General features: G+C 35.0%; 1 protein-coding gene across 1 annotated transcript in view; it reads left to right on the forward strand.

Annotated features, from left to right (window-relative positions):
• The window catches only part of LOC135273227 (uncharacterized), a 72,327-nt gene that overhangs the window by 32,177 nt on the left and 24,408 nt on the right, over positions 1-15,742 (forward strand). Inside the window, exons 14-18 of the mRNA XM_064372115.1 lie at positions 4,403-4,510; positions 5,831-5,947; positions 7,380-7,481; positions 7,729-7,932; positions 9,765-9,857. Coding sequence (XP_064228185.1) covers positions 4,403-4,510; positions 5,831-5,947; positions 7,380-7,481; positions 7,729-7,932; positions 9,765-9,857 — 624 coding nt within the window. The remainder of the gene's footprint in view (positions 1-4,402; positions 4,511-5,830; positions 5,948-7,379; positions 7,482-7,728; positions 7,933-9,764; positions 9,858-15,742) is intronic.

A 15,742-nucleotide genomic window follows, 5' to 3' on the forward strand; every position in this document is an offset into this window, starting at 1 on the left:
TCCCATCGGAGTTCCCACTGTCTATATAACCTGTATAAGTGGGATCCACTTAACCTGAGCAATTCTAATTGGACATTTTGTTGAAATATTATTAAATCCAATTGCCTTCTGGTTAATCAAAAGTTATTTTCAACCATTGATAAACTAATGACTTCATATAAAAGTAAACTTTCCTTCACATTGTGACATTAGTAATATATTCCCTACTTTGTTGGGTGTTAGAAAATGTGAGAATGTCATTATACAGTCATTAGTCTATCTACCATCCTTTTGGTGTGGTTGTTCAACCAGTTTATTACTGTAATATCGTTATAAATTACTATCATAAATTGGTTGAACAACCATACCAAAAGGATGTTACAAGAATTCCATCATCTGGCATTCTAGATTCTGGCATAGTTAGGCTTATTGATTTTCCAGGCATCATACTGTTCTCTGTGTCACTAGATAAAAGAATCTTCTGGGTATATGTATATGATAGATATATCTAAACATATTCAGACCCCTGTATTCATAAGACATCTTTGAAATGAAGATGATAAAAATTGAAATTATAATTAATGAGTTAGTGTTCAATTTCAAGAAAAATACTTGAGGTATTGCCTTATCTTAATATTATTTTAGTGTGTTATACACTTTAAGAAAGTTCACAGATCTGGAGTGAATAGCTTGTTAAAATTTTACGTGTGTATGTATCAATGTAACCACATTTATGGTACTCCAGATGGCTCCTTCCCTCCAAGTCAGTAGTCTTCTCCCAATGGTAACCACTACTCTGCTCACTCTTACTATAGGCTAATTTTGCATTTTTTGGCATTTATATAACTGGAAATATGCAGTTTGAACTCTTTTAGTTTGGATTCTTTTACTTAATGCTCTTTTTATGAGACTGATCCATGTTGTTGATTGTAGCAGTAGCCTTTTTATATTGCTGTAAATATCTACAGACAGATAGATATATGCCACATATATACACACATTTCTTTATATAAGATGTATACTATATATATGTATGTATATATGAAAACATGGGCATTTCTTCTCTGTATATAGTCTATACATATACACACAGTTGATACACACACAAACCCACACACGATTGATTCTTGTTATTCCTGGTAGCTACGTTCCATAAAGCTGACATGAACCCTGAATTAGCAAACACTGAATCATTGCTCCTTGGGGAAATACGTACACACACACATATACATACATCTCACAGAGATTATAATCTTAAATCGTAGAAATTACTCATCCTGGTATATTGTTTTCTTTATATTACAAAAGAGAAAACAAAGTTAAGAAGTGTTAAGTGACTCTCCTGAGGTTCCCCCACCGACAAGCCTCAGAACTTGGATTCAGATCCCTTCCACCTCTCCCCAGAGTCAGAGCTTCTTGCACTGTGCTGTGCTGCCCCCTCCTGTCTCCAGCCGTTCTCTGGTCATCTCTGTATGAACTGAAATGAGCATTGTTAGACCTCAGCTAGAAATGTGTGGGTCTAACAACTCAGACTTTTCACCACTGTTTATACGTTTGTAAACAAATAAACAAACAAAAAACAACACACGAAAGCACCATGAGTATCGATACTGAGATTATGATGAACAATATTTCCAGTGTGGGACTATTGTTAACATTCCTTCTTGCACATGTCTTCTAAAGGCCATAAGCACTCCTTTTCTTTGAGATAAGCTTGCTCTGTATCCTAACCCACAATGAGAATTTTCAGTCCTTTAACTTTAGCCTTTCTGGTGGGGGGCTAGTGGCACATCTTTGTAGTTTTAATTTGTATTTCCCTGATGACTCATAATGTTGAGCACCTTTTCATAAACTCATTGGCCATTTTGACTTTCTCTTTTGTCTGGTGCGTTTTTAAGTCTCTAGTCCATCTTAAATGTGTTTTTTTTCTTATTGATTTCTCTAGGTAAATCTGGATACTTTCTGCCAACCTACTGTCCTGTTCACTAATTCTCTTCCTCTCTGCTCTTCAATCCATATTTTAAATTCTAAATTTGTTTGACCTTTTTATTGATTTTCTACTTAAATTCTCTATCAGTTCTCTATTTTGATAATGTTTCTGTTATTTTTTCCAACTTCTTGTTTGATAACACTGGGATATCTCTCATTTTCCTCAGGTTTTTGCTCATTTGTTCTGTCTTACTATGCCCTTCTGATATTTTTTTTGCTACTGAACATTATAGATAAAAATTACATGGTGTATGAATGATGTTGTTTTTTAAGAAAGAAACTTTTCTTCTGGCAGGCAGCTAGACTATCAGCTGGCCACCTTAATTCTGTGAAGGACTGGTTTTGGGCTTTATTAGGGGTGATACATTAATTTTCATTTCTTTGAAGGTATAGTCCTCATTCCTAGGATATGACCCTCACCCCTACAGCATTGCTTTACTGGGTTATCAACTGAGACATGGGGTGTTCACCAAGATATCTCTACTCTGGTGAGGCTTCTGTGCCAAATTTTACCTCCCGAGCAGTATGTAGATGCTGAAATCTCTGACCAGTTTTTAACCTCCCAGATGCTGTTTTGCTGAAATCCTAGGGTTCCATTGTGTGCATGAAAAATGTGGGAGTCGGGTAATGACCTAAAGGGAGTTTTAGTTTTATGCCTATTTCAGGGGAACTTCTTTGTTGTTCTTCCTTTTTCATTTCCCCCCTCAAGTTCAAGCCAATTAGACAGTCCCAGACTTTTGGCTCTTTTTTACCTCCTTGGTGTCACTTTCTGCTTGTTCTTTCCTTACATGATGAACTAGACATGCTTTCCGTGAGAAATCTGTAGTGAGTGTGGAGTGTAACACCTTCAGGGAAGAAAACCAGGGTGAATGTGAATGTACAATTGACTCTGTGTCCCTCCATTGCTCTCAGGTATGACACGAGCATGCCTTGGGTTGTTTTCCAATCAATGTGTTTTGGCAATTCATAATTGATTTTGGGATGAAAGTTATTCTGATAAAAGCCATTTTTGTCATGGCAGAAACCAAATTTTTTTTTAACATTTTCATCACTGGTTTTGTGTAAGCTCCTTGAGGCCAGGAACTGTATATAATCAATCGCTATAGATAAATATCTGTAGTAGAATGCCTGGCACATTATGTGTACTCAGTAAATACTTGCAGAATAAATGATGATATGTTTAAATGCATTGAATGACTGGGTGAATGTAGACATATTTATAAAATTTACAGTTAATTGGAAGTTAATTTGTAGGAACAATTAACCATATCTTACAGGGTAACCTCAAACAATAAGAAGCATGCCTTCTTACATTCAGTTACACAACATTAAATGGTGGCTTTTCTTTGAGTTGGGGAAACCCAACATGATGGAGTTTGTGAGGGGAAGATATAGTGGGTTTTTTGGCCAAATGTTTCACAACAATTTAGGAGTTTTCACTAGACGGTGACCTCACATTGGATTATTAGAAGTAGTATGGAAAGATAATTAAATGAGGTTTAAAGTACTCAGTAGCACGTCTGATACCTAGAAAATTACTCCATGAATGGCAAATATTATTATACTAGTTTCGCTGATTACTCCACAACTTAGTTCACATAAGGTTATTTGACATATATATATATATATATATATATATATATATATATATATATACACTTTTTTTTTTTCCTTTTGAGACGGAGTTTCGCTCTTGTTACCCAGGCTGGAGTGCAATGGCGCGATCTCGGCTCACCGCAACCTCCGCCTCCTGGGTTCAGGCAATTCTCCTGCCTCAGCCTCCTGAGTAGCTGGGATTACAGGCACGCGCCACCATGCCCAGCTAATTTTTTGTATTTTTAGTAGAGACGGGGTTTCACCATGTTGACCAGGATGGTCTCGATCTCTTGACCTCATGATCCTCTCCTTGGCTTCCCAAAGTGCTGGGATTACTGGCGTGAGCCACCGCCTCCGGCTGACATAAATATTTTATGTTAAGAAAACGTAACTTGTACGGCAAAGAAATTTGGAATTTTGTATGTAATATTGAAAGCAACTATGAATATTTATCCTGGAAAGTAGAAGAACTTGGGGAAACATGAAAACTGCTTTAAGATATCTGAAGATTTTATATGGAAGATAAATTACATTTACTTTGAGTATCTCTAAAGGGTGGGACTAAAGATTATTATAAATTAAGGAAAATTTTGTTGACTCTATGAATTTTCTTGCAATTATTTATATGTAAGTTTACATACTGTGTATTCATATACATATATATTGATACACATATATTAATCTAAACATATAAATGTATGGAGACAGGTATGGTATCACTGAGAAGTGTCCAAACAAAGGTGGACAAACGGGGTGTTGTAGAAAATATTCCTGTATTGAAAGGTAGTTTGTATCACTTTCTGCCATCATTGCCACTGACAGTAAGGTTTTGTCATAGGAGGTGACTGTTACGTTCCACAGAGGAACATGTTTCTTGGAAGGAAGAAAAAGGAAACTTTAATGAAAGACAAAGAAATCACCATATCAAAATGTTCAAATACTAAAGGTAATGAATTATTATATAATTTTGATTCATTTGTAATTTGGCTAGACGAGTTAAAGATAAGGTTGCTTGTTATAAAAACCAGTATAAGAGGAATGGTAATAAATCAACATATACACTGAATAGGAATCAAGAGCTCTAAGGTTCCAGTCCTGGCTCTGTCCATAATTGTATGACCATGACGATTTTTCCTTATCTGAAAAATAGCCTGTTGAACTGTATAATTTCTAGGAGTATTGCTAGTTCTAAAGTTACTGGCTCTCTTAAATGGTAATACCAAGTCCTTTAATATGTAATATCAGTGTAAATGAATTTTCTTAGAAAATATTGTGAAAATTTTAAAGAGTTTAATCTTAAAAAGACTTGTATATTTTATACTTGTTGCTAACACTAGTCTGTGAATAAACAAGACATATGATAAAATATATCCACTATAGTTTTACACTACCTTTAACTGTGCTTAGAATCCACCATGTGGTGTCTCTCTGCTGAGTGCCCCTCAGTCACAGACTAAATATACAGCTGTCCTGTAATTAGGGAGCTTCACATACCCTCAATCAAAATGCAAACCCATTTTATCTACTATCTCTACCATTAAATATTCTCAAGCATAAGAAAGGGAACTAGTGATCCAATTATTTCTGTGGAAAATTATAAATCTTTCTCTCATTTTATCACTCAAAGATGGAAAGGTTTTGCCCAATCCATCAAAGAAACTCTTAAAGCTATACTAATACAGTAGCTGCCAGCTATGTATGACTGTTTAAGTTAAAGTTGAATGAAATAAAAAATCAGTTTTTCATTGGCACTAGCCACATTCCATGTACTCAGTAGTCACAGGAGGCTAATGGCTGCCATATTGAACAGCACAGATTTAGAACATTTTCATCATTGTGGAAAGCCCTACCAAGGAGTTCTCTCCAAAGCATGTAACAAGAAGTTAGTTCTGCTTCAAAGCATATGACAAGTTAAAGTTGTTACATTTAAAATATGTTCAGAACCCCAACTTAAATGGGACCATTCATCATAAAAATTTAAAACCTTTTAAAACTTTTGTATGGAGTTATTAAATATATTGCCACATTTATTTATTTACATATTGAAAATAATGGCTATAGTTTCAGAGTTTTATTTTGTTACTGATGACATTTGGAAATCCATGTGGCAACTAGGGAATGTTAATGATGCTTTCCTCACAATTAATAAACATATATATCATTTTAAAGAACTGTTCCCATCATGTAATGTTTGAATAGTGAAATACCAACTGAAATTTTTTTAAAACTAATATTGACGTTTTATGTTCTTAATTTCCTTTAAAAGATAACAAGCACAGTGCTCATCCAAAGCATTCCCTAACTACCCGACCAGTACCTACAACGCATGTATTAAATGCTACTGAGAATATCAGTATGAAGTGCAGAGAGGATCCCTCTTCAAGTAAGACAATAGCTCTACCACTTTTTGGCCTTAGATATATTTGTCTTGCCATGGATTTGTATTGGTTATTTAAAACAGAATTTTTAAAAAGAAAGGAAAAAAAAGTTTCAAAATTATTCAGAACTAAGAATTAAAGACACAATATCCTCTACTAACTGACAATGAACTGTGATGTAGGTCCTAGTGCATTATATGCTTTCCCACTAGTTTAAATTTGGGTCTTAAAATTAATAATATACTACCTTTTTGGAAGATTCACTAGCATAACATTTTAAATTTCACCCATAGTGGAATGATGCATTGACAGCTTTTTATTACATTTTGGATTATTTTATATTAGTTTGGCTTCTCCTTGACATTCATTTCAATGAACTACTTCTCTTGATACAGTGAAGACTTGTGAATCTTCCGATCCCTTCCCTTCTTTCTTTTGTTCCTTATTTTATGTATTGAACCCCTAAAATATTCTTGGATCGCAGCCTGACACTGATAGGAATAATTGTGATTTGCCTCCAAGAAGCCCAGTTCACTAGCACTTGTTAAAAATATGGATTCCAAATCATTGGACTGGCAGCTTGGGAGTAGAGCAGGGCTATGATGTTTGAGGAAGGGACAGTGAATCAGATCTTTATTGAGGGCTTAAAGCTTAAACTGAGAGAGCACAGAAAGATGTATTAGTCTACTGTAGAAAACTAGTATAATCTACACTGCACATTTGGTGATCAGTTTCTCTGTGCAGTGGTCACTTGTGATTTTTCAGAAGCCCCGCACAGTGAAGTGACAGAATGCCCCCTCTACAAAATTGTTTAAAAATTCTCTGGAGATATGTACCATAGAAATTCCTGAAAAATTGAGAATATATATAAAATTTTGGACGTGAAAATATGCAAATACAGAGTGAAAATTTAATATTCTTAGAACTTACAAATTCTGATTACTTAGTCTTGACCAAACTCTCTGTACACCCAACTTAAGACCTTAAAAGAATAAGGTAAAATTCACTGAAAGTATTTCATGTTAATCCAACTTCTTAAGAAGTAGTAGTTTTGGCTAAAAAGTACAAAAAGATTCATGTTGAAAATAATGATTCTAAAACTACTTAATAATAGCATTATAATGATATTTATAATTATATTTTGAATGCAATTTTATGTTCCGTTAAAAGAATCCACACATTCGTTTGGAGAAAAGTATTTTTCTTTGAGGAAAGCTACTTATTGAAGGTTATCTCATCAATCTACTTCCAAGATAGATTTTTTTGGCACTTAAAAATAAATCACCTTTTTTTCTAAAAAGTAAAGTATTAGGGTAGTACATTTATTTTTTACTCTTGCTTGACATGTGAATGCACAGATATGTAATTATCACCCACAGTAATTTCAAAGATAAAAGCATCTCTTAAAAAAACTGTAAAATTTGTATCTTTTCTAAGTGAACGATGTCCAGCCGAGGAACCCTCATTTTAAAGGTGTGAAAAAAACAAAATGGATTTATGACGAACCAAAGAACTTTCCTGGCTCTGGAATGCAGAGAGGTAAAGTGTCCATACATTTGATATTTCTAAATTGTAATTTTAAAAGGGAGTAAATATCAAATATCTTCTACCTGAAAAACAAATTAGTGTCATGTGACATAGATGTTACTTTAGGTGTCAACTCAACTCTAAACTTCATTATTTTGGCTTCCATTATGCCATCAAGCACTTACAGTGCAATATGTTATTTATGGGTGTGAAACCAGCCTGTGTTTTATTCCTCACTCCCTCCTGCCTTTCGTTACAGCAGTACAGACCCCAGGTCCCCAAAATAAAATGAGTTACCATCGCAATAATAAAAATCGAAATACTGAGAACGCATCTTATGTTCACGTTGAAAGAGATGCCGTCAGGAGTGTCTCGTTGAATGCACCTCCCCGCAGCAGGCCCACACAGGGGTCCTACAATGAAGTCCATGTTAACAAGGCACCCAAACCCAACGTCAGTCCAGGTGAGAGGTCCTTTCTTGATGTGGTTTACTTTTGTCTGTGGTTGGCATTCCCATGGAATTTTCTGATGGCTTGGCTAATCTTCACTGCTACCTACTCCCCTCTTCTTTTTCCTGGCCATCACCACCATAGAAACTAGTGAGAAGATTTCTTCCATGTGCACTCCTGCACGTGATTTAAGGGATGTGGAAGAAAACTCACGTTGTGAGTGCAATGACTTCACATTGCACCTCCCTAGAGGGTTTTTCTTCTTCTTTTATCAGAGCACTGTACTTTGTTCCCCCTGGACAGCTTCATGCCACTCTGGAGGATTGTTTTTAAATGGCTGACATTTTCTTGTTCCATTAACTACATTGTTCAGTTATCACTGTCAGACTAGTGCCTTGCCATTTCTGTAGGCCTTCATGATTATTTTCTGAAAGGGTTAGTTTGGGGATTAACTGCCATATTTTTGACAACCTCTTATCCCTCTCACCATGTATAGATTGCTTCTAAGTCATTTCATCATGTAATAGGCAGAGTCATAGTTATGTCTGGAAGTACAAGGCTACCAGGGAGAAGAGAACCAAATCTCTTTTTCTTCCTGTTTCTCAGATGGATTTTGCTCTTTTGAAGTTGAGTTTCATTTCTTTCAACTTAACAAACTGCTGCTCAATTCTGTATGATTTCATGTTTGTATTTTTCCTTGTTCATGGTCTGATTAGTGGAGTTCTGAATATTTTGTACTTTCGGAAGCATAAGACTATATCTTTCTTAGTTTCTTTTATAATTTAAGAAATATATACACCTACCATGTACCCACAAACAAAATGTTTATATACACCTACTATGTACCCACACAACATGTTTATATACACTTACTATGTACCCATAAACATTTTGTGTTTGTGGGTACGTAGTAGGTGTATATAAACATGTTGTTTATGGGTACATAGTAGGTGTTTCTTATACAATTTAAATAGACATTTGCATTATTTGAGTTATTTTTCTCTTTTCCTTAGAACGATATAGGAATGTGTATATGTAAATCAGGATATTCTTAGGTGAAACTGGCTTTTAATTTTATTTATTATTATTATTTAATTTATTGTTATTATTGTTTAACTGCAAGTGGATGGCTGTGAAGAATACAATGAGTACTAGAACAGTTGTCAATGTCTAGATTTGTATGAAGGTGCCAGAGTTTATACTCTGTATTTCTTTTGCACCATTAGCGCAAATGTCAACACAAGAGAAAAGCAAATTATTGGTCTTGTGGATCATGTTTGAGAATACAGCTGCATAGTAATATTTGAAAACACAAATATAACATTGTTAGATAGTATTAGAAATGTAGCTATGTCAGAGAAAAATAAGTATTGAAGGACCAGGTCAGGATATAAATGCTTTGGCTCTCTGGGATAGTGAGTTCACTACTTCATCATGCTACTTAGTGCAACCATGGAAGTCACTTCATGGAAGGACACAGGACTTGGGCTGTACCTTCAAAGTTTCACAGTTTTTAAATAAAAGCTCTAACAGACACTAGCAGAACTTATGTAAAACTATGATTAAGCCATGCAGTGAAAATTTTTATTACATTTAGATATCATCCTCTCCTGTATCTTATCTTTATTTGAAGCACTGAACAGCCAATTAATAATCTGTAACCATGTTCACTTATAACTTAAATTGTCTTAATAAACTCACTTGTATCCCTGATGCCTTAGCTTTGAAATGGTAAAATAAATTCCTTAGAGAATAGCTTCACCCCGAGATGTTTATAACTTTGAAACACCCTTGGAATATGATTTTAAAGTTCTAAAATATTTAATCCTGGATTTTTTTCCCTCAGACAAACATATATCAACATCATATAATGGTTCAGCCTGGCCAAAACGAATTCCTTCTTCAAAAACATATTCAAAAAGTGAAAAGATATATCCAGGTAACTATTTATAAGTGGTTTTAATGTATTATGCAATTCTGAAAATGAATAAGTTTTTAAGTGCAAGGAATATTTTAGAAAACATGAAGATAAATAAAAATGTCAAGATATATATGCACATTTAATTACTTGGAGTTTAGTAGTTATCATGTCTACTAGTAATTTAATTCGACTGTTTTGCTGTGTTCCTCTTTGCCTATTTTTACGTTGTTACCAGAACAGGTTTTTATACAGTTCTCTCCTGGGCAACAAACAGTAATTGCAGCAAGTATGTAATATGTTAGATGAATTTTTGGCTGTGCTACAAAGCAAATACATTAAACTGTGTCTTAACACAAGACGTTAAGGCTTTGCTATATCTACCATAGACAAATTGGCTGGTACAGGCTGACAGGACATCCAAGATATTTTCTTTACATGTTTATAAACCATGGAATTTTAAAAGACAACATAATCCCTCTGGTTATTATCTCTAAGTTTAAAAGCCAACAGCTGCTAAACCAATTGAGAATGCTAAGAAAACATAATTTTGTTTATATTTACCATAAGAATTCCCTAGACATTTTCTGAGTACAATCCATGCTTTCTTTGCAATCCTGGTAGGCACTTCTTCTTTCTCCTATGGTATACATTAGAGGTTAGTGTACTCTCTTAGACAAACTGTTTTTTATTTTTTCTTAAATTTGCTGAAGAAAATTTTGTTCCAAACACAGTAGCTAGCTTGAACATGGAAATTGCTCATCTTTTCTTGGCTAGTTGCCATTTTATTCTGTAGTGAACAATTGAATGGAATCATTTGATAATTATTTATTCTCAGTCAGTGTCCAGTGATGCCTTTGACAACTGATTTGGCCACTTTAAACGAAACTTTGGTCAGCTTTCTTTAGAATGTCTAGCCTATGTATTTATGACCTGCCTTTTATTTGAAGTCTTGAAAAGCCACTTGCTAATAAATTGTTTTTAAATAGTTTAATAAATATTTTACTTGAATATTTGAGTCAGTACACACAGGCTAATTTGCGTGCGTGTATATTTCAGAAAAGAAGAAGACAATTTATAATGGTTATAAGGGTAAAAGTTCTTCAACTTAGTTCTTTCCTCTCTGGGGAAGAAAGAGAGGGCTTAAGGAAATGCCACAGCACACCGAATGGTAGCCCCTGGGATAATTTGTGTTGGTTGGGAGATTCTTTATCCTGACTACATACTGCATCCATTCTCATCCAAGGACCAAAGAGTATCCAAACCTACAAAAAAACAAAAGCAGGAACTCAAATATTCGTTCTTCAGGCTTAACATTTGTTAGTCATGTTTAAGACCTCCACAACTTGCTTTATAGGACCGTGTAAACTTGCAGTTTCATTACGGCTTTTAAAAAACGAAGTGGAGTTATAAGAAATCAGAAAATCACATACCCAGTGTTAGGGCTAGAATAATCTGTTAAGCGTGCTCCATATGGCAGTGCTATACTGAGCACTTTTCATGCCTAATTTTATTTAATCATCATAAAAACTGGCCAAATAGGTATAGTCTCCTGGCTTAACAGATAAAGAAAATGAGGTGTAGAGGCCAAATATCTTAGGCAATATAAAACTTCTCATAAGTGGCAGTTTCTGACTTTAAACATAGTTCTGTCTGACTCTAAAAGCGTCTCACAAAAAAATTAGACATGACATTTAAAGTATACTCCAGTGCTTTTTGTCATTTGAATGACCATGCATCAGACCTCCTGATCTGGCTTCTGCCCTCTGAGGGGCTAATTCTATCCCATCCTACCCCATAGACTTCTTTTCAAAGCTATTAAAGTTCTTCATATTTAGTAGAAGACTCCCTTTCCCTTTTAATTTACAGTATAGAGTGAGATATTATAGCACTTCTGAGTTATGTGTACTTCCATTAAATAAGGTTTCTTTTCTCTTTCTCAATATATATTTCTCTCTTTTCTGAAACATGTTCCCTTATATTACATGAAGCTCAGAAGCCCAGGTACCCCATCTGATGTTTGTCTCAGCCCCATGCTCTCGATTCTGGCTCCACATTAGAATTAACTGGTGAGCTTAAAACAACAACCACCAAAAGCCAAAACAGTTCTCAGTCACCACTTAGACCACCAGTGAAACTGATGCTTCATTATACTTTTGTTTCCTCCCCAACTTTCTGAGACATTTTTTAACTTACAAGATAGTTTACTATTCTTTAATTTACAAGAATAGTTCAGTGAACAGCCATGCGTTCTTCACCTATATTCACCAATTAACATTTTGTCACGTTTACTTTCTCTTTTTCCTTGATTGTATTTATATATCTGCATATAATGTACAAACACGTATTTCTTTATTTTTGTTTTTTGGAACCATTTGGGAGTTAGTTGCCAATATTCTCACACTTCATTGCTAAATACTTCAGCATGTACCTTCTAAGTTCAAGGGCATTCTCCGATATAATCACACATGACTATCATATATAGAGAATTCTATCAATGTTGATAGAATTGATAGAATCAACAATGTCTAATATTCAGTCTATATCAAAATTTTCTACTTGTCTGATAATGCTTGTAATAGCAATGTTTCCACAAAATGTAGTATGCACAGAAATCACCTGACAATCTTGTTTAAATTGTAGTCTAATTCGGTATATCTTGTTTAATTGTAGTCTAATTCAGTATAACCTACTTGTAGGTTCTTGGGACCAAACGTTGGGTACAACAGCCGTAAAATTGTTGGTTTTTTTTTCTCATCCAATTTCCAATTAAGCATCATTCATTGCAATTGGTTGTCATGTCTCTATTTAATCTCTTTTTAAAAATCTTATATCTCTTTAAAACTTTCACCAGGATATATTTCCTTCCTTGTCATATACATGTGTCTTTTTAGAGACAGAATCTTGCTCTGTTGCCCAGGCTGGAGTGCAGTGGTGTGAACACAGCTTACTGCATCCTTGACATCCTGGGCCCAAGTGACCCTCTCACCTCAGCCTCCTGAGTAACTGGGACCACAGGCTCATGCCACAATGACCAACTAATTTTGTAATTTTGGGTAGAGATGGGATCTCACCATGTTATCTAGGCTGGTCTCAAACTCCAGGGATCAAGCAATTCTCTCACCTTGGCCTCCTAAAGTGCTAGGATTACAGGCATGAACCACTGCACCTGCCCCATGTCATACAAATTTTAAGAGTTCAAGCCAGTTGTTTTGTAGGATATTTTCTAAGGTGATTTGTTCATTTGTTTCCTCCTAATTACGTTTAGATTAAACTATTTTCTTTTTGCAAAAATACTACGAAGATCAATTAGTTATTTTAAAATCTACACAAGCATTGTATAGATTTGCCCTAATGCCCTAAGCAAACAATTCCATGGGGTGCCCTTAAAGAACTAGTGAAAAGGGGAAGAAAAATACTTTGTGAAGAACCTCCGCTCTGTGAATTTTACAAAAGTTAGCATTTCTTGTACTCTTTGAAGGACAAGAGAAGGACAGTGCCCAATTCCTAGTGAATCTAAATAAAAACAACTTGTTTGGTTATAAATAATTTGTTTATACAAAAGTTTCTTTTAACCTACTTGTTTTGTATTGCATGTGTGTTCTAGCTATGGAAGTATTTATAGGAGTAGGAAATACTGCATTATGATGATAATGTTGATGACATCTGTTTTTAAAAAACGGAATTTGTTTTGAAAATTGAGAAAGCATGTAAAGTAGATGTTCATGAATGAAATGCCCTGGCATGATATGATGTGATATGATAGTCTATTGTAAGTTCTTGTAGAGACTGTCTTGGTCATAAACGATGGAGTAGTGCTAAATGTTTTAACAACTGGCTCTTTTCCCCCACCTCGCTCCCCTCCCCCAGAAAAACCAACTGGAAAAAATCCAAAACAAAATCGCTCTGGTTTTTCACATTTGACAATTAGCGTAAAGCAAATAGTTTCTCTACAGCCAATTTCAAGCTATAAATGTGACATCAGTACACTTGAAAAATTCCTGAAAATGTGTCAGTTCTCACATGCTTATCTGAGCCCACTCCAGTACATTACTGGTTTTAAGGAGAGAAACCCAACTCAATTTTATTCATGGGAAAACTGGAATTCTTGGCTAATATAATTGAAGAGATTAGGGACAGAGCTGACCTCAGACCTGGCTGGATCCATATTTCCTTCACCAACTCTTGGCTCTTAGCCAGTTGTCCTTCTCTATATACTGCAGTTACTCCAGAAGCTCAGACCTAGATTTTGGAGCAGAATAGGCTTAGATTAAGAATAGTAGCTCTAGCTCAGATTAGCTTGAAACATCAACCTACCACATATTTGCCACTATAAACATGGACATCTTAATATCTCTGTGGGCCAATTTCTTCATCTGTATGGTAGAGATAGTAATAGTATCTGTCACTGGGTTTTAGACGTTTAACAGATAAATACTCAATAGTTTAGAATTCTTGGCAAAGAGTGAGTAATCAGTCTTTTCATTAGCATCATCATTCTCAATTAACATCAGGAGAAATAAGTCTTTCTTATTCAGCTAAAGCCTGAGTATTGAACCTCATCTAACGATGTAGAAATCACGCTCATCCTTAATAGTTGTTCAGGCTGGGGGATTAGCTAATCTTTGGGTCCCGGGGGTCGTCGTTACTCACATTAAGTAGATTGAAAATGGGAAAAAGGTGATTCCCTAAAAAATGCCCTGATATACTTGACCTAAAATGAGAGCAAAAAATATATGTTAAAGAACAAGCCAAAATAATAATTACTATACAATATTTGTTAAAAATATAGTTTTCAAAAGAGTTATATGAAATACATGTGATCACATCAAAGTTGATCTTAGTGACATGAAGCTATGCTTTGGGTAGAAAAATCAAGGTGACAAAAATTATCTATGTATAAATTCATGGAAAGTGCATTATAGTAGTTTCTTAAAATGCAAAGACCATTGGTATTTGTGATCTCATAGGAAAGTTACTCTAATTAACAAAGATATAATAATATCTGTCAAATTCAGCACATTTTTGTTTCAATCATTGCAGAGAGGTAAACTTACCAGTGTCTGAAGTTTTACTGCATTACTTGGTTACTTGAATGATTTATTCCATATTTCTAATTGGGTAGTTTCTGTTAACTAAATGTGCTCTTTCCCATCGTATCTCTTTCTCCCTCTGATGTGTATTTAAACACATGTAATAGAAAGGTGTGATGGACAATGGTCTTTATTTGTGATGAAATATCCACTAAGACGTTTTTCATTAAACTTTCAAATGATAAGTTTAAATAGTTGCAAAGGGTGTAATTTTCAACATTGTTTCAATACTGACGTTAAAGGTAAAAGTTTTCTCATTCTTATTATGAATTTATCTAATGACATCTTATAATTATTTGATACTTATCATCTACTGTAAAAATACAAGAACGATAATCTTAATTAAAGCCAGTAGAAATGGTAAGTCTGTTGTATTGGAACCACGACCCACTCCTTTCACCACCTCTCAGTTTAGTGTGACAGAAGCTCTACCCTGAATGGATGGAGCCAAGAACATAGAGCTCTTTCCATGTCTAGATTCTAGTCAAGAACTATAGTATGTGTCTGGGGGGGAAGAAAGCTGCTAACGTTTCTTATCCTCCCCAGTTCCCAACTCCATGTTGCTAGAGCTCTATTTTTCAGGCCTGAATCTTGTTTTCATTAAGCCCCTTGATAAAGCAAAAGTTCCAAGAGATTTGAATCTTGTTTTCACCAGCCCCATGCATAAAGCAAAAGTTCTATCTCACATGCAGCAGACTAGGACTCATTGGACCCCAGTTACCTTTGCCTCAGATGGAGCATGGGTGGAGGTCCCATGCCAGGAGGCACAAGTCATAAAGACCAGAAATTAGCACCTCTGCTTCATGCCCCAAT

The sequence above is a fragment of the Aotus nancymaae genome, unplaced genomic scaffold (assembly GCF_030222135.1).
Source record: "Aotus nancymaae isolate 86718 unplaced genomic scaffold, 86718_ANA_hifiasm-v0.15.2.pri h1tg000488l, whole genome shotgun sequence".
NCBI lineage: Eukaryota > Metazoa > Chordata > Mammalia > Primates > Aotidae > Aotus > Aotus nancymaae.